The 19,145-nt window shown below is 41.2% G+C and overlaps 3 protein-coding genes across 3 annotated transcripts; 2 read left to right on the forward strand and 1 right to left on the reverse strand.

Moving 5' to 3' along the window:
* The first annotated feature begins 1,320 nt into the window (after window positions 1–1,320).
* LOC103993415 (U-box domain-containing protein 4-like) lies at window positions 1,321–2,891 on the forward strand. The gene has a single exon (XM_009413478.3). It carries the CDS (start codon window positions 1,680–1,682, stop codon window positions 2,664–2,666), a length of 987 nt encoding a protein of 328 aa, XP_009411753.2. The 5' UTR covers window positions 1,321–1,679; the 3' UTR covers window positions 2,667–2,891.
* A 4,803-nt stretch (window positions 2,892–7,694) lies between these two features.
* LOC103993414 (non-specific phospholipase C2) lies at window positions 7,695–13,872 on the forward strand. The gene is made up of 4 exons (XM_009413477.3): window positions 7,695–8,399; window positions 10,721–11,238; window positions 11,321–11,497; window positions 13,261–13,872. The coding sequence occupies exons 1-4, from the start codon at window positions 7,804–7,806 to the stop codon at window positions 13,575–13,577; spliced, it is 1,608 nt and encodes a 535-aa protein (XP_009411752.2). The 5' UTR covers window positions 7,695–7,803; the 3' UTR covers window positions 13,578–13,872.
* A 301-nt stretch (window positions 13,873–14,173) lies between these two features.
* LOC103993413 (aspartyl protease AED3-like) lies at window positions 14,174–15,843 on the reverse strand. The gene has a single exon (XM_009413476.3). It carries the CDS (start codon window positions 15,801–15,803, stop codon window positions 14,460–14,462), a length of 1,344 nt encoding a protein of 447 aa, XP_009411751.2. The 5' UTR covers window positions 15,804–15,843; the 3' UTR covers window positions 14,174–14,459.
* Between the last annotated feature and the right edge of the window lie 3,302 nt (window positions 15,844–19,145).

Genomic DNA, 19,145 nt, shown 5'->3' on the forward strand with positions numbered 1-19,145 from the left:
GGTTTGGTCGTACGTCGAGCAATGTCGATCCGGTAAATGCCTTTTGTGCCCAAGCCAAGTCCCGGCAATGGCATGATGTTCATAACCAGGCCAGCCTTTCCCTAATAGATAGACCTGTCGAAAGCCATCGTCATGTCGTCCTATTCTGCCTCTCTCTCTCTCTCTCTCTCTTTCTCTCTCCCTGCAAAGTGTAATTTTATTTAGGGTTACCGTGTTCCGGCCAACGGATTTAGAGGCATGACGTGTTTATTGACGTATACCGAGTTGAAGCAGAGCCACGAAGGATCCCAAAAAACGAAAAATCGCAAGACCCTTCGAATCAACGCGAACGACGACGACAGGAACGAGGGAGAGATATATCTACACGCGAAAATGACCAAAAGCTGCGTTCATGAGACAGAGTAGTCAAAGCAGTCACACCACGAAAGCTTCAACCTTCAACGGCGGCCGCGGTGTCAACACAACCCCCAACCGCGTACCTTCTCTACCTCACGGCGGCATGACGTCGAGGTAAACACAGCGATTAAACAAGATAATGTCAACTTATTTTATTTTGGGCAAACTATTTAGAAAAGCTTCGATTAATTAATTCTTACAGGATGACATCACTCAATTGATTAATTATCAAGGTGTTGTTTTTTATAAATTTAATTGTTTACTCTTTTATTTTAATCATTTTTATCTATGCCGATTCAGGTTAAATCATACCTCTACTCCTCTTTTATTTACTGTACATAATAAAATTAAAATGACAAGAATATTGATGAAAACTAGGGATATCCTTATAAAATTTTTAGTATAAAAGCATCATCCAATAAAAATTAATTGATAGAGATTATTTTAAATAAATTATCCTTTAATCTTTTGAGTAAATTTTTTGAACAAGCTCTTAGTTTAAAAAATTCTTATAAAATATTTTTTCTTTCGTAAAAGATGATTTTATCCATATCTTCATCACATCAATCATCATCTTTGCACGTAGGACTTTATCTATCTTTGTCCATGCCTTATTGTCCTACCAGTCATCATCATCGCTTGTATCGTTGCCCTTGTCCGTAATTCCCTCCGCCAAGATCAATAATAGGATGATAGAGACGATGGACGAAGATTGAGAAGAACAGTGAAAGCAAGATGAAAATGGGAGTAATAGAACAAAGAAAACCAACTACTAAGATGCTGTTGACTAAAGGTAGAAGCATAAATGATTAAAGACAAACGAGGATAAGGATAAAAAATGAAACATACAAGAGCCTATTTGTGAGACGACCATCGATGAAAATAGAGACGACAACAAGAGCAAAGACAACAGCTCATGGGGAGAAACAAAATTATCTTTTACAGAAAAGAAAAAAAAACTCTACTAAAAAAAATGCTCCTTCGGAATTTCTCAAAACTTAGGCGAGTCTTCTATGAAATGTTAGGGGTATCTCTGGATTTAAGTGCGAAAAATACTCGGAGCACCGTGTCGACGTGACACCATTTCTTTCCTGGCCCACCCAGTCACCATTCTGGGTCGACTTAGGCCACGAGCCAATGTTCGTTCTGTCAAAACATTCAACTCCACGCTTCCAACTTTGCTCGTAATAATATAGTAGCTAATCCATCCTTACCAACTTATCTACCCGACGGCTTATGGGGGAAACGGGATCACCGAAGGGCAAGAGAAACGATCGAGATCTATGGAGGTGAAACACCGCACCGCCCGGGCCTTGGTGCAGCGCCTCGACTCCTCCACCGCCGCCGAAGCCATCGCTGAGATCCGCCTCCTGTCGAAGCACGACCCCGAGATGCGCGCCCCCCTCGCCGATGCCGGCGCCGTCCCCCTCCTCGCCGCCCGACTCCTCGACCACCACGATTCCTCCGACGCCGAGACCCAAGAGAACGCCGCCGCCGCCCTTCTCAACATCTCCATCTCCGCACGCGAGGCCCTCATGTCCACCCCGGGCATCCTCGACGCCCTCGCCGCCGCCCTCCGCCTCCCCCTCGCCGCCGCCGCCCAGCACGCCGCCGCGACCCTCTATAGCCTTCTCTGCGTCGACGCCTACCGCCCCATCATCGGGTCCAAGAAGCCCCTCATCACCGGCCTCGTGGACCTCATCCGCACACCCGGCGCCTCGACCAGGTCCATCAAGGACGCGCTCAAGGCCCTCTTCGGCCTGGCCCTCTACCCGCTCAACCGCGCCGCCCTAGTCGAGCTCGGCGCCGTGCCGCCCGTCCTCGCGCTGGTGGCAAATGACGCGCGGACGGGGGTGGTGGAGGACGCGACGGCGGTGATCGCTCAGGTGGCGGGCTGCTACGAGAGCGTGGACGCGTTCAGGAGGGTGGACGGCGTGAGGGTCCTGGTGGACCTGGTGGGCGCGTCGACGGGGGCGAGCGGGAGGGCGAGGGAGAACGCGGCGGCCGCGCTGCTGAACCTGGTGATGAGCGGGGGGCACAAGGCGGTAGGAGACGTGATGGAGGTGGAGGGGTGGGAGGCGGCTATCACGGGTCTCGCCGGCGGCGGGGTGACCGCGAGGGGGAAGAGCAAGGCGGAGGCACTCCTGAGGGTTCTGAGGAGCGAGCGGCAGAGCCAGCCGCCCGGCCGTGATGATTCCGAGACCGGCTTCGACTTTTCGGCGCCGCAAACGCTGCTCTATTCTTCCTCCAACAGTAACTCGATTGGGTAGCTGACGGTAGATTAGATTCTCTCTTGCAGCTTTCTTGATCTGTGTTCGCTGTAGATAGTCACATAAGCTACAAGGAAGCAACACCTACATCGGATCGAGATATCTGTAATTGATGTTGCTTCAAGGTTCTCTTGCTTCGATGTATCGCAAGGAAGACACATTTCCTTCGACCGACACATTGGAGTTGGTTTTCTCCCAAAAAGAAGGAATTGACTTTTGGCCGTACATCGCATGTCACCCTCTCACCTGCGACCCTCCGAGCTTATACAAATAAAATAAATAAATAAATAATAAATTCCTAAAAAAATATGGATATTACCTTCTCCACATGCCCTCTGCTTTCATCTTTGTCCATTACTTTCGTTCTTATTCATCATTATTGATAAGTTACGAGGTTCCATCTTTGTACGTTGTCTCTATTGTCAATCTTGATGAAGAAAAAAAAGATCGAAGAAAAAAGACCCGCACTATAGGGGGTTACCCTCCCTTCTTTACTTTTAGAAGTTAGGTTTCTCTAGTTGTTAGATTTGGCTAGTAATTCTCTTTCATGAATAAATAATAAATTCACGTATTCTCAAATAGAGGAAGAGCAAGAATTACTATAGCAATTGCTTCGTAAAAGATGAACATGTTATAGGTAATCTTAAACAAATACTTATTATTGGTTCTTCGTAGTTCTTTAATTGTAGGCTGTACTTCCATGACTTTTAGCTCTTATGGATCCAAGTAACTCTTTTTTATAATCAAACCTCATATAGTCGATGGTGAATGCATCGATAAATTAACTTATTTTCTTCACATCATGGTTTCTTGGAGGGCTAGATGAGATTTCTTTAGCTACTAAGTGATAATGATCTAATCTAAATATTTGATTAATGCAACTTATAATTGTTTGACTTATCATAAGTTTAAAGGCAACTTGAGTCTAGTAGGTGAGTATACAGTAAAACTTTCGAGCTGAGGATGTGGTGGTTTGATAAGGTATCTTACAAATTGCATTAAGACATGCTCCACAAGAGTCCTTTTGACAAGTTAGTAAGAGAATTGAAAGACTCGGAAACAACAAGTGTTATGCACCCTAATTGATTTCATATTCTTTGATAAGTTCATTCATGAGAATCACTCATCAGTAATCCCAAATAAAATAATAAATATAGATTATCTAATTCTCAACCTTCCAAATCCCATGTCAATCCATGATTATGGTGTTATGGGTTTTACAAAATCATGCATATGATTAAAAGTTTCTTTTTCTTTTAATTAAAGTCATTCACTAATCTCTCACAATGGGCTCAAATAAAAATGTTCTAATGAAGTTAGCTATGTTATGGACTAACTTATTGAGGTTTCTTAACAAATGATCAAAATTAGTAATATTAATCAGTTCAACGTAGACTTAGCCCCCATAGTACCTCCATCTTTTATTGAAAGTATAAAATAATCACTTTTGCATCACACATATTGTTAAAGGTGGCTATCCGACTTGGTTTCGATGGGATCTATACTGAGAGTCTAATTTCACTTGAGGTATTATGGGGTGACCGATGCGGTGCTGAGTATATAGGATGACCCAGAACTTGAGATGCTTGTTATTGTACAAAGACTAGTATCACAAGGGATTCAATGTATTCCCTTAGACACTCCAATTAGACTTCCGAAATGAGTTTAGAAAACGAAAAAAGTATGTTTGACCTCGAAATCTATTCTTGTTTATCTCTTATAGTCGTCTTCCTCCCCTTAGCTACTTTTGACTAGGAAGATATTTTCCATAACAAAAAATATTTAAATTTTAATTAGATTTTGTTGACATGACATATCCGTTGAACAAATTTTTTTTTTCATTTTTTTGTTAATGCGACTATCACATATTTAACTTGAAATAAACACTGAAGCCTTTTCTTTTAGGAGAAAACCTAGATGTTGCATAATTATAGGCCTCTTAAGCCCCTCCAAAATTACCTTTCACTATGCAACCACCACAAATTCATCTGTATCTTCTATAATGTACCTACTGCCTCTGCAAGATGAGAGAGTTCATTGCTAAGATATCATCACATTCAATAATATATTCGGTAGGCTCAGCATACGATCGACAGTCCAATGAGAACACAATTACACAAATCACAAGAATCAAAGAGGATGAGAGCGAAACATTTGTTTGTATCAGATGACGTACTCGACTGTTTCCTACGCTTTGGACAATCAAACAATTGGAGGATGATTGACCGTACTGTGGGAATCATAGACCTGTAATGTGAAAACGAGTCCCTTCGTCACCGAGCTCGGCTGTTCATCATGGCTCTTTAATTCTCTGCGACAACAAGCCAAAGCAATGCAATATTTGGTGAGGTTGCGTTTAATGTCTGATGAGACGGGAGGCGATTGGAGAGACCACTGCAGTAGCCGTGGGGACAAGCGATGTCAACGCTTCTACTCTTTGGTGTGGACGCTTCACCCAAATGCTTCGTTTCTTCTGCTTTTGGGGTTTCTCGTGGGACGAAGCTGTTGCACTTACTCAACCACTCAACGTTAGACCATTTAAGTTGTGGACGATGAGATATCATGTCTACACCGACTCAGATGTTTTGTTAAGTTGACACATCAATTAAATGGTCTATCAGATTAATATGACGTGTGATTGTGCTAACCTTAACATCGATAGTTCGATCAATTTTTTTAAGTATTTTAATATTCAAATCTAATGTGATTTGAGAAAAAAAAATATTAAGCATAAATTCATATATGAAATATGCACGTTTCAAATACATTCCCAAATACAATAGTTATAATATTCGGTATCCAACTATACTTACTCAATAGAATCTATTTTAGATAAATCTATTTGAGTTTGATTGAGAATATTCAAATCTAAATTAAACTAGTCATCGTTACATGTCTCAAAACAATCAACCCACCACAGCTATAATTTAAAAATAAAATAATAATGAATAAAGGTTCTCACTTGAGAATCTAATCGAGAATATTTAAATCTAAATTAAACTAGTCATCGTTACATGTCTCAAAACAATCAATCCACTACAACTATAATTTAAAAATAAAATAATAATGAATAAAGGTTCTCACTTAGGAACTTATTATTCTACTTTGTAAAATATATGAATGGATAATCAGAAAAATGTAAGTATAATATACTCTGACATCATTTTGAGAATTTGATTAGATGGCCAAAAATCTTAAAAACCGATTCTAATAGTATAATGCCTGATTTGACATACTCAAATCCCATAATCAATTTTAAACTTGACTAAAAAATACTTAAACCTGATTTAATTGACTTGAGTGGATTCAGGTATCAAAATATTATCAATTGTCATATCTAATGATGATAAAATCATGATAATGGTTGAGATGATTATAACAGTGGCAATCTCAACAACATAAATGATATTAATATTGATGGTTGGTAATAATAAACTCCATAGGGGATGGTGGTGACAATGGTGAGAGTTCTAATGGAAATAGTGATAGTATCCACTAATTTAGTTTGTAAATATCTTAATAATTTATCGTAAGGTCCGAGATTTTATGATATCAATATAATTTAGTATTTTTATTTCAAAAATATTATGATATCAATATTTAGTTCAAAAATACTATTATAGTATTTTTGAATTAGCCTTATATTGTTTTTATGGATAAAAACACTATAAGGCTAGTTTTAAAACATTATATAGTGTTTTTATTTTTAAAATATTGTATAGTATTTTTAAAATAAAAAAATATAATATTTTAAAAATACTATACAATGTTTTGTGGATAAAAACTAACCCACAAAACTCTGTAAATATTTGACAATTTTTTTTTTCTGATTTTGATAGGAAAAAAAAACAACTTATAAAAGGAGCATTTTTGAAGCATTAGAAATAGGAGGTGACTGTTTGAGAATTATGAAAATGAGTACCATATGAGAAAAATTCAAAAATAAATACTTTCCTAAGCTATCACTCTTCTTGAAATTTATGATATAACTAATTACATTGCCAACACCAATCATATATTTAGGATAATTTATACATTAGAGTGGATTTAGCCCATTGATTATGTTCATAAAAATATTAATATATCAATGAACTCTATTAATTTTCTCCTTAAAATAAGATGAAGATCAATAAAAGTTGAGACACCTAACCATATTAGTAAAAAATCTTTAAGGTACATGCACCATGAGATTTATTGGCCACATTATGCATCCCCCCATGAGATGCAAGTATCTTTGTCCTAGCATTTAAGACAAAGATTATGTAACATTAACATATAATAAAAGGCACTTCCCACACTTATTGCAACATAAAATACAGTTGGAATCTCCCATGGAGTACCATTATAATTACAATGCACTAATTTGAACCAGAGCTCATTTATAGTAAAATCCAACTATGAGCATAAATGATAGTAGTAATCATCCATGGAGATTCATTTATTTGGCCAACTACTGCATGACTTTAATGGATCGTGACACTTGGAAAGGCAGATTCCTGCTAATCACACTCTCTCTCTCCACAGTACCATCCTACTGATTTATATGGAATGAAAATTTTTCTAACTAATTATATAAAATTTAATTCGATATATATATATATATCGAATTAAATTTTATATAATTAGTTAGAACAATTTTCATTCCATATAACTCAACTTACATCTTAATGAGTATTGATGGTAATGACAGATACCATGGTTTGATATCACTATTATTTATATGGTATCTAATCATTCTCTCTCTCTCCTCAATAACATCCAACTGAGGGGTGCCGTTATAATCCAATATAGTTTACCTTATGTCGTTATAAGCGATACAGAGATATTATATACCGGTTTTGATCAAGAAGTACGATCCGTTGATTCGTTTACACGTAAGAGATGCATGTCTTCTCCAGCCGGACATTCCCGCTACAAAGCAGATCGTATTCTACAAAACGGCACGGAATCACAAACATCTCTCACAAAAGAGACGAAAATGGCTGGAAAAAAGCAGAGGCCGTCACGCGGCCGCACCAGCTCGGCCCACGAGAGCATTTAATGGTGCCGCAGCCACGCCCACCATCTCTGCTTTATATAAAGTCCGTGTGGTTTCTCCTCCAACAACCGCAGTCGTTCACTGGATCAAGCGGAAAGAATGGGGACATCCGGGGGACGCCCTCGACCTTCTCGTTACCAATCCCTTCGGTCGTCCTGCTGCTGCCTCCTGCTCCTCCTCCTCTCATCCGGTGGCTGCCTGCGTGCCTCCGCCGCGGGGCCGATAAAGACGGTGGTGGTCATGGTGATGGAGAATCGGTCGTTCGACCACATGCTGGGGTGGATGAAGCGGCTCAACCCCGCGATCAACGGGGTCGATGGGTCGGAGTGGAACCCGGTGTCGGCGTCGGACGCGGCGTCCGACCGGGTTTACTTCCGCGACGGCGCCCATTTCGTGGACCCGGACCCGGGCCACTCCTTCCAGGCGATCCGGGAGCAGATCTTCGGCTCCAACGACACGTCGGCGGACCCGGCGCCGATGAACGGGTTCGTGCAGCAGGCGCGCTCCATGTCGGACAACATGACGGAGAGCGTCATGAACGGGTTCCCCCCGGAGATGGTGGCAGTGTACCGGGCGCTGGTGGAGGAGTTCGCCGTGTTCGACCGCTGGTTCGCGTCGGTGCCGTCGTCGACGCAGCCCAACCGCCTCTTCGTGCACTCCGGCACGTCCCACGGCGCCACCAGCAATGTCGCCAGGTACAGCTCCTCTTCTGCTCCCAATCGGCTACCGCATCGACTTCTTGCGACATTTTCTTGATTTGCTTCGACTTTTCTGTCGTTGTTTCCATTTTTTCGGTGTCTGATTTGGTTCCTCGAGCAACGAAGAGAGTGATTTGGGTGAGCTCGGAGTGGGTGGGTGATCATTGTCCTTCCTGATTGACGCGGGGCCCGCATCTTTAATGCTCCTCAGATAGGGTTGTCTTGTGACTACTGCTATTTGTTTCGGACTGAATCACCCGTAAGAATTGTCTGGGTGACGTGTGTCCCATCTACCTGGTGGGACGCACACATGTGGGGCCGACGCATTGGGCCATTGACACGCATCATCACCCAGTAAACTTTTTCGGGGTGATTCAGCTGAGTCCTACAATGCCGTGATCGGTGGTACCTGGGCCTCACTTTAATCAATACTTGAAATAACGGGTAAAAAATATGGGTATATCACTGTGATTGCACCTGACAATTTACTGGTATGAGTGATCAATTACAATGGGTAAATCTGCTTTATCAAGTTCCAAACTTCCAATACTGTTCGCCTTATTCATGTTTACTGTTGTTGTACAAGTTCTTTCGAGTATAACGATCTTTGCACTGTCATTACTTGGTAGAAAAATCATCTAGTGGGGGATGTAAATAAATCACTTAATAGTTTTTGCAGTGAATTTGTAGAGGGGTGTTCTTATACCTGATTAATGGCCTCTAAAACTTTGCTACTGAACCTTATTTAGCTGAGTAAGCTATGGGATGGTGCTTAGAGTAGAAAGATTTCATGTGCAGTTATATGGCACTCCAAGCTGTAAGATTAATGAAATTGTTGCCATCGTTTTTTATTCTTGGCCATTTTGCTGAAGGTTGATCATTGATGTTCGTCATTTTGCCAAAGATTTCATGTTGAGGATTTATCTTTAATTGAACGGATAATGTTCATCTTTGCTTTAAATTGGGCTATAGATATGATGAGTTGCAGTAAATGCTCATTTTTATCACTGGTCAAAGTATAAAAGTATTTATAGGAAAAACTTTATTTTGAATGGGCTGAGGAATAAAATCTCGATCACATATCAGTCCACATTTTGATCCATATGGTACTCTTGTGGGGTGGGGTATCGACACTCATTACAGGTCAATACTAGAAATTTAGATAGGACAATTAACTCTAAACAAACCTTTCTTTATGAAGTTAGATTCAATAATTGATTTCAACTGATTTAATAATTTTCCTATTTGACCCACTCTCAGCCTAATTGAAGCTTGGTTTCCTTCATGAAGAAGATAGTTGTAGCTTCCTTTGTGTCATGAAGAAGAAAATTATTTGAAGGTTGATTTGTCGCTTGAAAAAGAGAATTTTGAGGTTCGAAGAAACATGGCCCAATTTTAATTAGTCTAAGGATCATAATCAGATTTGAATGTCTTTCTAAGCAAGTATTAATGGCATTTAGATGAAAATCTTATCTCATCATTTTCGTATATGCATAATTTATATTTCATATATTCTTAAAGTAGAGAAAACATGTGGAAGTTAGAATGCTGGCACATAGATTGATTATCTGTCATTCAAGGATGGTTTACTATGCATATAGACATCCAATATATTGGTTTGACAAAGTCCTAGATTACTTAGTTGGTATGATTTTCACAAAAAAAATGCATAGATCTATAAGCCCAAGTTGAATGTGCAAGGCATAAGTGATTGCGCTACATCAATAAGGTCATAAAATGTTAGTGTCAAAAGAATATCTTGATAATTTTCTCTGGTGTATTTGCTTGAGCTACTAACATAAGATTGGGGAAAATGGGTATTCTTGGGAACTTTGTTCTCCAGAGTTTACATTATTCTAAATGATAAGGGTTATTCTTCTTTATTGTCTTTTATACTACACCTACTCTCATGTACACGTGTGTTATTTGATAATTTGCAAAATGGTAAGGTTGATAAACATTTTATAACTGAGATGGTTCTCAAGCAACTCATCATATGCCATCATTGTAAAATAAGAAAGAAGAGATCATTGTACAGAATTAGACTATGCTTATAGAAATTTATCATATAGCAATTATTTAAAGATCAACTCAATATGATTTGTGATATAGCATTGCTGAAAGTTATCACAATTATATATGTTGCAAGATTATGCTTGCAAATAAGGTTCTATATAGGACTCCCTGACAAAAGTTATATACTTATTGCATCTCAAATGCTTGGATTATTTCATATATGTATCTCAATTATATGCATAGGACGCATAATGTGCATTTTCTGAAACGGCTAACATCATAAGAACACTATAATCATGCAGCAAGCTGGCAATCGGGTATCCACAGAGAACAATATTTGAAAATATTGATGATGCAGATCTCTCTTTTGGAATATACTACCAAAATGTGCCTGCCACTCTTTTCTATCGCAATCTTCGGAAGCTCAAATTTATCTCTAAATTCCACTCGTATGAACAAAAATTCAAGAAACATGCAGGCGAAGGATCTCTTCCCAACTATGTTGTCATTGAACAGCGATATATGGACAAGAAGGATAAACCTGCGACTGATGATCACCCATCCCATGATGTCTACCAAGGGCAGTTGTTTGTCAAGGAGGTCTATGAAACCATTCGCTCCAGCCCTCAGTGGAATGAAACCCTGTTCATCATCACCTACGATGAGCATGGTGGCTTCTTTGATCATGTTCCAACACCAGTAAAGGGTGTCCCAAGCCCTGATGGGATAGTCGGCCCAGAACCCTTCTTCTTCACATTTGACCGCTTGGGTGTAAGGGTCCCAACGATCATGGTCTCTCCTTGGATTGAAAAGGGTACTGGTAAGTTGATGGACACTGATTATCTCACTATTGGTCATGGCCTAGTTTGTTAGTTAATAATAATTTCATATGGTGGATGCAGTCGTACATGGTCCCAATGGTATACCAACTCCAACTTCAGAGTATGAACATTCATCCATACCAGCAACAGTGAAGAAAATTTTTGATCTCCCTTCATACCTCACTAAGAGGGATGAATGGGCTGGAACTTTTGAAGGCATTGTGTTAAGTAGGACAGAACCTAGAACTGATTGCCCAGGTGATTCGGTTGCCCTTTTGTGGTTTCTCTGTGTCCAATAATTCTTTAATTATGAAGCTCTTATTTTATGATTCTTAAAAGTACATGCTCATGAATATTTAGCATTGTTAAATATTCCAAATTTTCACATGTAATTCATGTATGTGGAATTCCAATGGAACAACAATAACAGAAGTCATATTTTTTCGATTAATAAGGGTTGATTATATGGATCTTCTTTTGCCATTATGCTTTATGTAGAATAATATCCGTATTTAAACTAAATCCTAATGTCAAATATGTTCTTACTGCATTCAGTAAAGTTTCATAAGGTCTCCTTATGAACCTTATGCTGTAAATCCTAATTGACTCTCCTTGTTTAATTGATTTGCTTTGAACATATTCATGTCATTCTGAATAATTTTCTTAATTTTATCTTATCAAGGCTAATCATATTTTCACAAATGAAAATATTTGTTATTCCATCTAATCCAGTAATCTCGAACATTATCTCAATAATGAATTAGAAAATTCTTAGGCTGTTACCTGTATGGTCTGATATGGTATAGGATGGCATACCAACACTCATATGGGTCAGTACCAGTCGGTATTGCCCAGACCAGAGGAAGGAGAGAGAGAGAGAGAGAGAGAGAGAGAGAGAGAGAGAGAGAGAGTGGAGAAGGAGGTGGGGATGAGGTTGCAGCAGCAATGTGATGGGGAGGTGGAGGCAAAGCCTGATAGAAAGAGAGAGGAAAAAATCAAGATAGTAAGATAGTTATGACAATTGTTTGAAATCGAAAATAATAATATGGTACAAGAATCAAATGGTAGGTTTATTGCACCGCAGAGTTTGATACCAAAATGAGGTGGAGGCAAAGCCTGATAGAAAGAGAGAGGAAAAAATCAAGATAGTAAGATAGTTATGACAATTGTTTGAAATCGAAAATAATAAGATGGTACAAGAATCAAATGGTAGGTTTAGCGTGATAGAAAGAGAGAGGAAAAAATCAAGATAGTAAGATAGTTATGACAATTGTTTGAAATCGAAAATAATAAGATGGTACAAGAATCAAATGGTAGGTTTATTGCACCGCAGAGTTTGATACCAAAATGCATACCGCCCGATGTGTCTAGGACAATGAGCTTAATAGGCAGTATGGTTCATACCAGAACGAAGTATAAAAAATCATCATTTTTGCATCTTGATTGAGTATCATCTTGCATGGTTCAATACAGTTGATGTTTTAATCTATGATCTTAATATCACATTTTTTTATTTACTGTCCTACACTCTAATATATAAAGTATAGTTAGCCTTGTAGTTATCAAATGAAAATTTTATTTAGATCTAAAGGGCACACAATGATTACACCAGAGTTTGTATATTTCCTCTCTACTTTCACCATATTGTTTTTAATATGTTAACAATATCTTTATCAATTTCTCTTTCCTACCAAGTAATAGATCGAAACAGGAAGACTTTTATCTATGGGAGTTTTCATCCAATTATCTTAACTACATCATTAATACATCTCTTAGCATTGGTAAATTTACAATTTTTTTTATTAAATCATATTGATACCTAATTTTCATTTTTAGTTGCTATATAACTTATAGAATTCTTCCCAGTTTTATAACTTCAGATCTTTAAAGCAGCCTCTTATAGTAGTGATGTATGATATTCTATCTTTGCTCGTTTTATCTGTTAGCAACATATCCTGTATTTAATTCTTAGATATTCTTGTGAAAAGAGTTTTCACAAAGGTTGTTGGTCGTTAATGCAGTTGAACTCCCGAGTCCTGTGAGAATAAGACAAACTGAAGCTAACGAGGAGGCCCCATTGAGTGAGTTCCAGCAGGAGTTGATGCAGCTTGCAACGGTGTTGAATGGCGATCACCTCCTGACCAGTTTCCAGGAGAAAGTTCTGAAGCGCATGAACGTCAAAGAAGGCATAGCCTATGCGGACAGTGCGGTGAAGCGCTTCTTCGAAGCTGGATTGACTGCAAAGAAGATGGGAGTCGACGACGAACAAATCGTGCAAATGAGACCGTCATTGACGTCTAGGTCCTCATCATCTTCTGTTCATCATCGTCATCCTTGAAGCTACTGTTTAGGATTCAGACCTGTTTGTTTGGATACCAAGCATCATCAGGGGTACTAGATTTATAGAAAGGGTTCTACACGAAAGTCTTCTGTTCAATCATTTCATGTGTGATTGTCTCTTAAATCAAAGTAGCCACCCATCCGAGTGGAAGTGTTCTCAATGTCTGGTGCTTGGCAATTCCCACAGTTCATCAAATTGTTCTCCTGTATATGATTAAAAGCATGTATTTGGTATTTTGCTCCAACGAAGTTTGGATGTCGCTTTGAAAGCAATTGTAAGAAGAGTGCCAACATGTATTTTGTCTGGACCTCCTGATTGCTAATATGACTGCTAGCCTCCCACTACAATATACTTTCATGCATGCACATTGCTATCTTTACAAGTCAAGATAAATAAAAGTGTCCAAGAAATAAAATAAGAGAGAACAGTAATAAAGAGGATAAGGGCATTGCTTCACCTCTTCTTTCATGGATGAGGATAGACGACTTGTGGTTTGCTATTATAGGCTTAGATTTAAGGTTTAATTTTAGATTTAATTTAAATATAAACATGTTAGGATCATAATAATTCCTCTACTTTAAAGGCTGATGGCATAGCAACGGAGAGAGGTAACAAATTACTAAGAGACTACAAATTACAAGAGGAGACGGCGGTCATTAATAGTTTTCATACTGTGACGTGAGAAGCTAATCAAAAGCACGAAACCAAACCGAAAACGAACAACAGAGAGAAAACGACGAAGGCCACTTTGAAGACCCACTCATCCAGATCTAGAGTTCTTCACTGCAGGACACGACTCCACTCCACAACAACAGATACAGACGCTTCAAATCCGACGACGATACAAAAATAGGCTAATCCGTGCATGCAGCGAGTGCCTCAGGCGGTAGTACAGGCCTCACGGGCGAACCCAATCCGTGCATTGGGCACATCAAACAGCACACGGTGGTTCTGCTGCTGCATGTTGGCGACGACATTGAGCACCGAGTTCACGTTGTCCGGCGCCCCGGCCATCGCCAGGCACGTGATCGACCCGGCGGTGCTGTGGATCAGTATGTTGTCCGGCGGCAGCGTCACGTTCATCCCCGTGAACATTAGCGTTATGCCTGGCGCCGTCACGGCCCCGTTGTAGCACGTGTCGAACCCGCCCAGCGACGTCACCGGCCCGGCCGCCTTCACCCGCCGCCGGAACTCGTCCCGCAGCGCCGCGTACGCCGGCGCCACCAGCCGCGTGAACATGGTCCCGGAGTCGAGGATGGTCCCGGCGCCGGTGGCCGCGTCGAAGGTGAATGCCGAGGGCGGTATGTCGAGCACTCGGCGCCCGACTCGTATCCCGATCATGTTCACGTAGTAGAGAGACGAACGGCGCGGGCTGGAAAGCAACGGCGTGGTCTTCATGTTCTTCGGCTGACCAACCGGACCGAGCCGCAGCGTGCCGGAGAAGTTGAGCGATTTGAAGCTGGGGAGACAGTAGGAGAACGTGGCGCCGTAGAGGCCCTTGGTTTGCGACAAGAAGGAGAGAGTGCCGCGTCCGAGACCCAGGAGGCCCTGCGGCGGGATGGAGTTACCCGTGACCTTCTGCAGACACCCGAAGGTGTACGACTGCACGACGTCGGATGCGAGCGCGAGGGAGTCCTGCGCGAGCCCAGCCTGGAGGGACGAGGCTCCGTAGGTGAGGTTGAAGGAGCATGAGGTGGCCCCCGCGGGACACGAGGGGTTGGGGACTTGACCGCACTGGGGGGAGCCACAGGGGAGGGGGCGGTAGGTGGTGGAGCGAGAGGGATCAAAGGAGGGGGAGGCGGATGGGCAGCCGGCGCAGGCGGTGCAGGGGACCCACGCGGCGTCGTTGCTGGTGTCGAGGGCGATAAGCATGGGCTGGGCCGGGGTGCCGACGCTGGCGCGGACGACGTAGTTGGGGATCTGGAGGAGCTGCCGACCGGAGGCGACGGGCACGAAGGACCGTCCGGCGGTGGCGAGCGAGGCCAGGTAGGCGAGGCGGGACTCGTCGCGGGTCATGAGGTCCATCACGGTGTCCTCCCACGAGTCGAAGCGGGCGGACTCGCGGAGCGGCGAACACGGGCCGAAGGCGTGAAGGATTCGGATGGTGGGGCCTTCGTCGGGCGGAGTGGCGCAGCGGAAAGCATCTGCGGCCGCCGCGACGGCGCAGGAAGAGAGCACTAGCAGAAGGAGGCGTAGCCGCGTTGGGGAGCCAGCGCAAGCCATAGCTGTGTGTCGAATCCGGTGACGAGGAAACCGAGTCGGAGGTGTTCATATAGTGACACAGGGAGGACCGCATTCCATCGCTGGGTTTCTCACGTGACCGGGCAACAGCACGGAGCAGCAGAGTGTGAAAGGATGCGTGTACACATTAGAGAAGAGCTGGCCCCACCACTCACGGGTGGGGTGTCCGGCGGGGGCCACAGCTCGTGAACGCGTCTGCTCGTCCTTTCCCCATTGCCATTCCCGAGTCACGTGCACGGGGCCATCCAAGATCTGGCATGGGATTCTCTTCCTTTGTCGGTGTTACTGGCACACGTCGCGGACGCAGAGATCGCACGACAAGGAACAGGACAGCGGTGTCGCTCGATCTTCTCGATTGGGTTCCCGCTTTCCGCAGAGCATGTGAAACAAAAAGCTGTGAGAGGACAGAAGAAGGGCCCAAAGTAAAATTCGCGCTAAGATCACTTGATGAACTAATTAATCTCTCTCCAGTTGGATTCCGCAAAGTGACGATGAAGTAAGCACAAAAGTGCATGAGCTTTATTCATTTGAGTTGGAAAGCCAGTCAGACTGTCACTGTTTGGGCAGCATGTTCTGTGGCTGGGGAATATCCATCACCCCGCACTTGATATAATACTATAGAGATCTCAGGTAGAGTGATCTCTTCTACTCGGACAAGTTTGGAATTTCCAAGATTTTTAACTAAAATTTCAGAATTTATTTTTCATAGATAATGTTCATAATGTTAAATATAATAGAGACAGCGTCAATTTTTAGTAATTACTTGAATATATGATGGCTCTTAAGTGGATCTCAGGACTTGGGAGGCATGCTAGTGGCTTGCACTTGAGTTGGGAAGTTTAGTAAAGATATTAGCGAGACACTCAGATCTATGCGATGATTCCAACCATAGACATGAGACAAGCAAAAGAGGTGGATGCCACCACGCAATGTTAACAGGAAAAGAACAAGAAAGATTCTACCACCGAAATAGTTCTTATCAAACTAAAATAAAAGTTTCATCGACTTTTTTTTTTTTTGTGGTGAAACGAAATGATGCCGAATTTTAATCTTCGACAAGATGGATCCTCGGTCGGTGAGATGGAGGACTCAAATTGCTGATCAAAGGATCACGCGCATTACATTTTAACCATTAGAATGTGTTTTTAGAGTGTATTGATTTCATATGTGATAGGAAACATATCAGTTAATCATTATCTTACATCTATGTGAACAAGAGTCTAAAGTGTCTTCTACTAAATATTTTCTCTATCTAAATATATCTTTAATACAAGATAAGAGAGATTTATCTTTTTTTATCATTCACATGTATAAACTTCGGGTTACTAACTTAAGCATCAAAAAGATTGGGCTAGAAAACATTTCTCGACAGTATTATGATTTCCTAATAACTCGATATTTTCATCTTAAAAACATCTCAAATAACCCTATACATATAGGTTATCAATGATATTTTCTCCTAATAATATGCAATGAGTATGACAAATGAAGATTATGAATGACAGAGAAGAAGAACATTAAACAAAAAATGCAAGGAATATTGATGAGTGGTGGACGAAAATTTTTTCTCTTCGTGCTTATTATTATCTCTAAGCTTCTCAAAGAATGACTAAGAGAACGAGTGAGATTGATTTTGTTCAAATGATAATTCTCTCGTAGGATGTTAATCTAATTTTTTTCATTTAGTATAGTGTTTGAAAACCAAAGGCCTCTTGAGAATGATGGAGCTACATGTTTCTTCTCATCTCACCTCTTTGATCGTGAATTCGAAGATCTTACAAAATCAATAAGAACCCATGGATACTTAAATCAATAAGAATTGATGATAAGTTAGATATGAGTATAGGTCGTGTTGGTGAACAAATATGTTGTGATTGGTGAGTTAGCATGGCTCAGTCTACGGGTCGATGTCAGGAGTCTTCTACTGATTGAGTTGGATGCTGAAGTAGGCTGAGCCATCGCAACGGGATGGTGATCAGTGTTTCTCGATCGGGGTGTCAATGTTGAGCAGTGTTTCTCCATTCTCGGGCTAGTTGGCAGCTCGCCCTCGTTCACTGGATGACGATTCCCAGGTCGAGACACTCTTGGCTCGGGGGTGGTCGCTTGCCTACAAAAATGGCCTTCGTCGGGGGATTCCCGACTTTGGCTCCTCCGATGAGCAAGTCAGTAGTTGTTTTTTCTCTTCTCTTTTGTGTCCTCCCTCCCTCTAGCCGGATGCCAGCCAGGGGCTTTTATATTATTGCACGAGGGTTGGTCGCACGCAGATTCGACGTGGCAGTTGATCCTCGGGGGATGAGATGGTACTGTGCGATCGCTGTTTCGAGGCGCACGGGACAGCATCAGACGGCACCGTCCCGGAGGCACCGCCCCGAGCTTCCGGGACGGGACATGCCAAACAATGCCTTAGTACGAATCCTGACTTAGCATGTAGGGGTGCTCCCCTTACTGACCCGGTTGTAGCGCGGTGTGGCATCGGTTGTGACGTGTCTTAGACCAAAAATATACCTTATCAAGTCATCTATATATTAAAAATTGAAAATTGAAATATCAATAAAAATATTCCATTTTACATGCTATTTTTCTAAGAATCGAGTGGATGGAACGCTATGAGTTATGGTCGGAATGATCGTATTTTTGTTCCTCAATCAAACCCGGCAAATTTTGATAGGATCAACGTATCATAGTCGTCGTCTAAAATTTTCATCTCAAGTTATCAGATGTCACTGCATGATCGGTTTGACACATTTTTATGTGCTCCAAGTCGGTAGGGAATGACCGTCAAACAGTCACAGATACTTCTATATATTGATCGAGAGGCCTATTAAGTCTTTTGAAGCATCAATAGATTAACTAAACTTTCGATGCTTTTTGAGATGTTTGATCTTGATTTCTCTATTTTAATGTCAAAAAAAGGGGGTGAACTAGTGTTATTTGGATTAAAAAACAATTATCTAAGTAAATTATACTATTGACAGAGAAAATATTTATTGGCGACTCATGTGATAGTCCAATCAGCAAGAGCATTCAGAACTTTTATTGTGTTTGATCATTCAACTTATTTTCGAAAACCTTTTACGTCTAATTAAAGTTGATTACTTTGTATTATTTGTGATCCTAGTTATCTTATATTCAACTAAAGAGGACATGATAAAATTTCATCATACTCCATTTTATTATTAAATTGAGTGTTGGATGGATCATGTCGAAACCCCATCGAATAATATTTTTTCTAAATATTGATATTATATCAAGCGTTCAACATCATAATCAACCTCTAAAGTTTCTTGTGTATCTAAATCTAAATCAAATTGGATTGATTCAGCT

The sequence above is a fragment of the Musa acuminata genome, chromosome BXJ3-8, assembly GCF_036884655.1.
Source record: "Musa acuminata AAA Group cultivar baxijiao chromosome BXJ3-8, Cavendish_Baxijiao_AAA, whole genome shotgun sequence".
Classification (NCBI taxonomy): domain Eukaryota; kingdom Viridiplantae; phylum Streptophyta; class Magnoliopsida; order Zingiberales; family Musaceae; genus Musa; species Musa acuminata.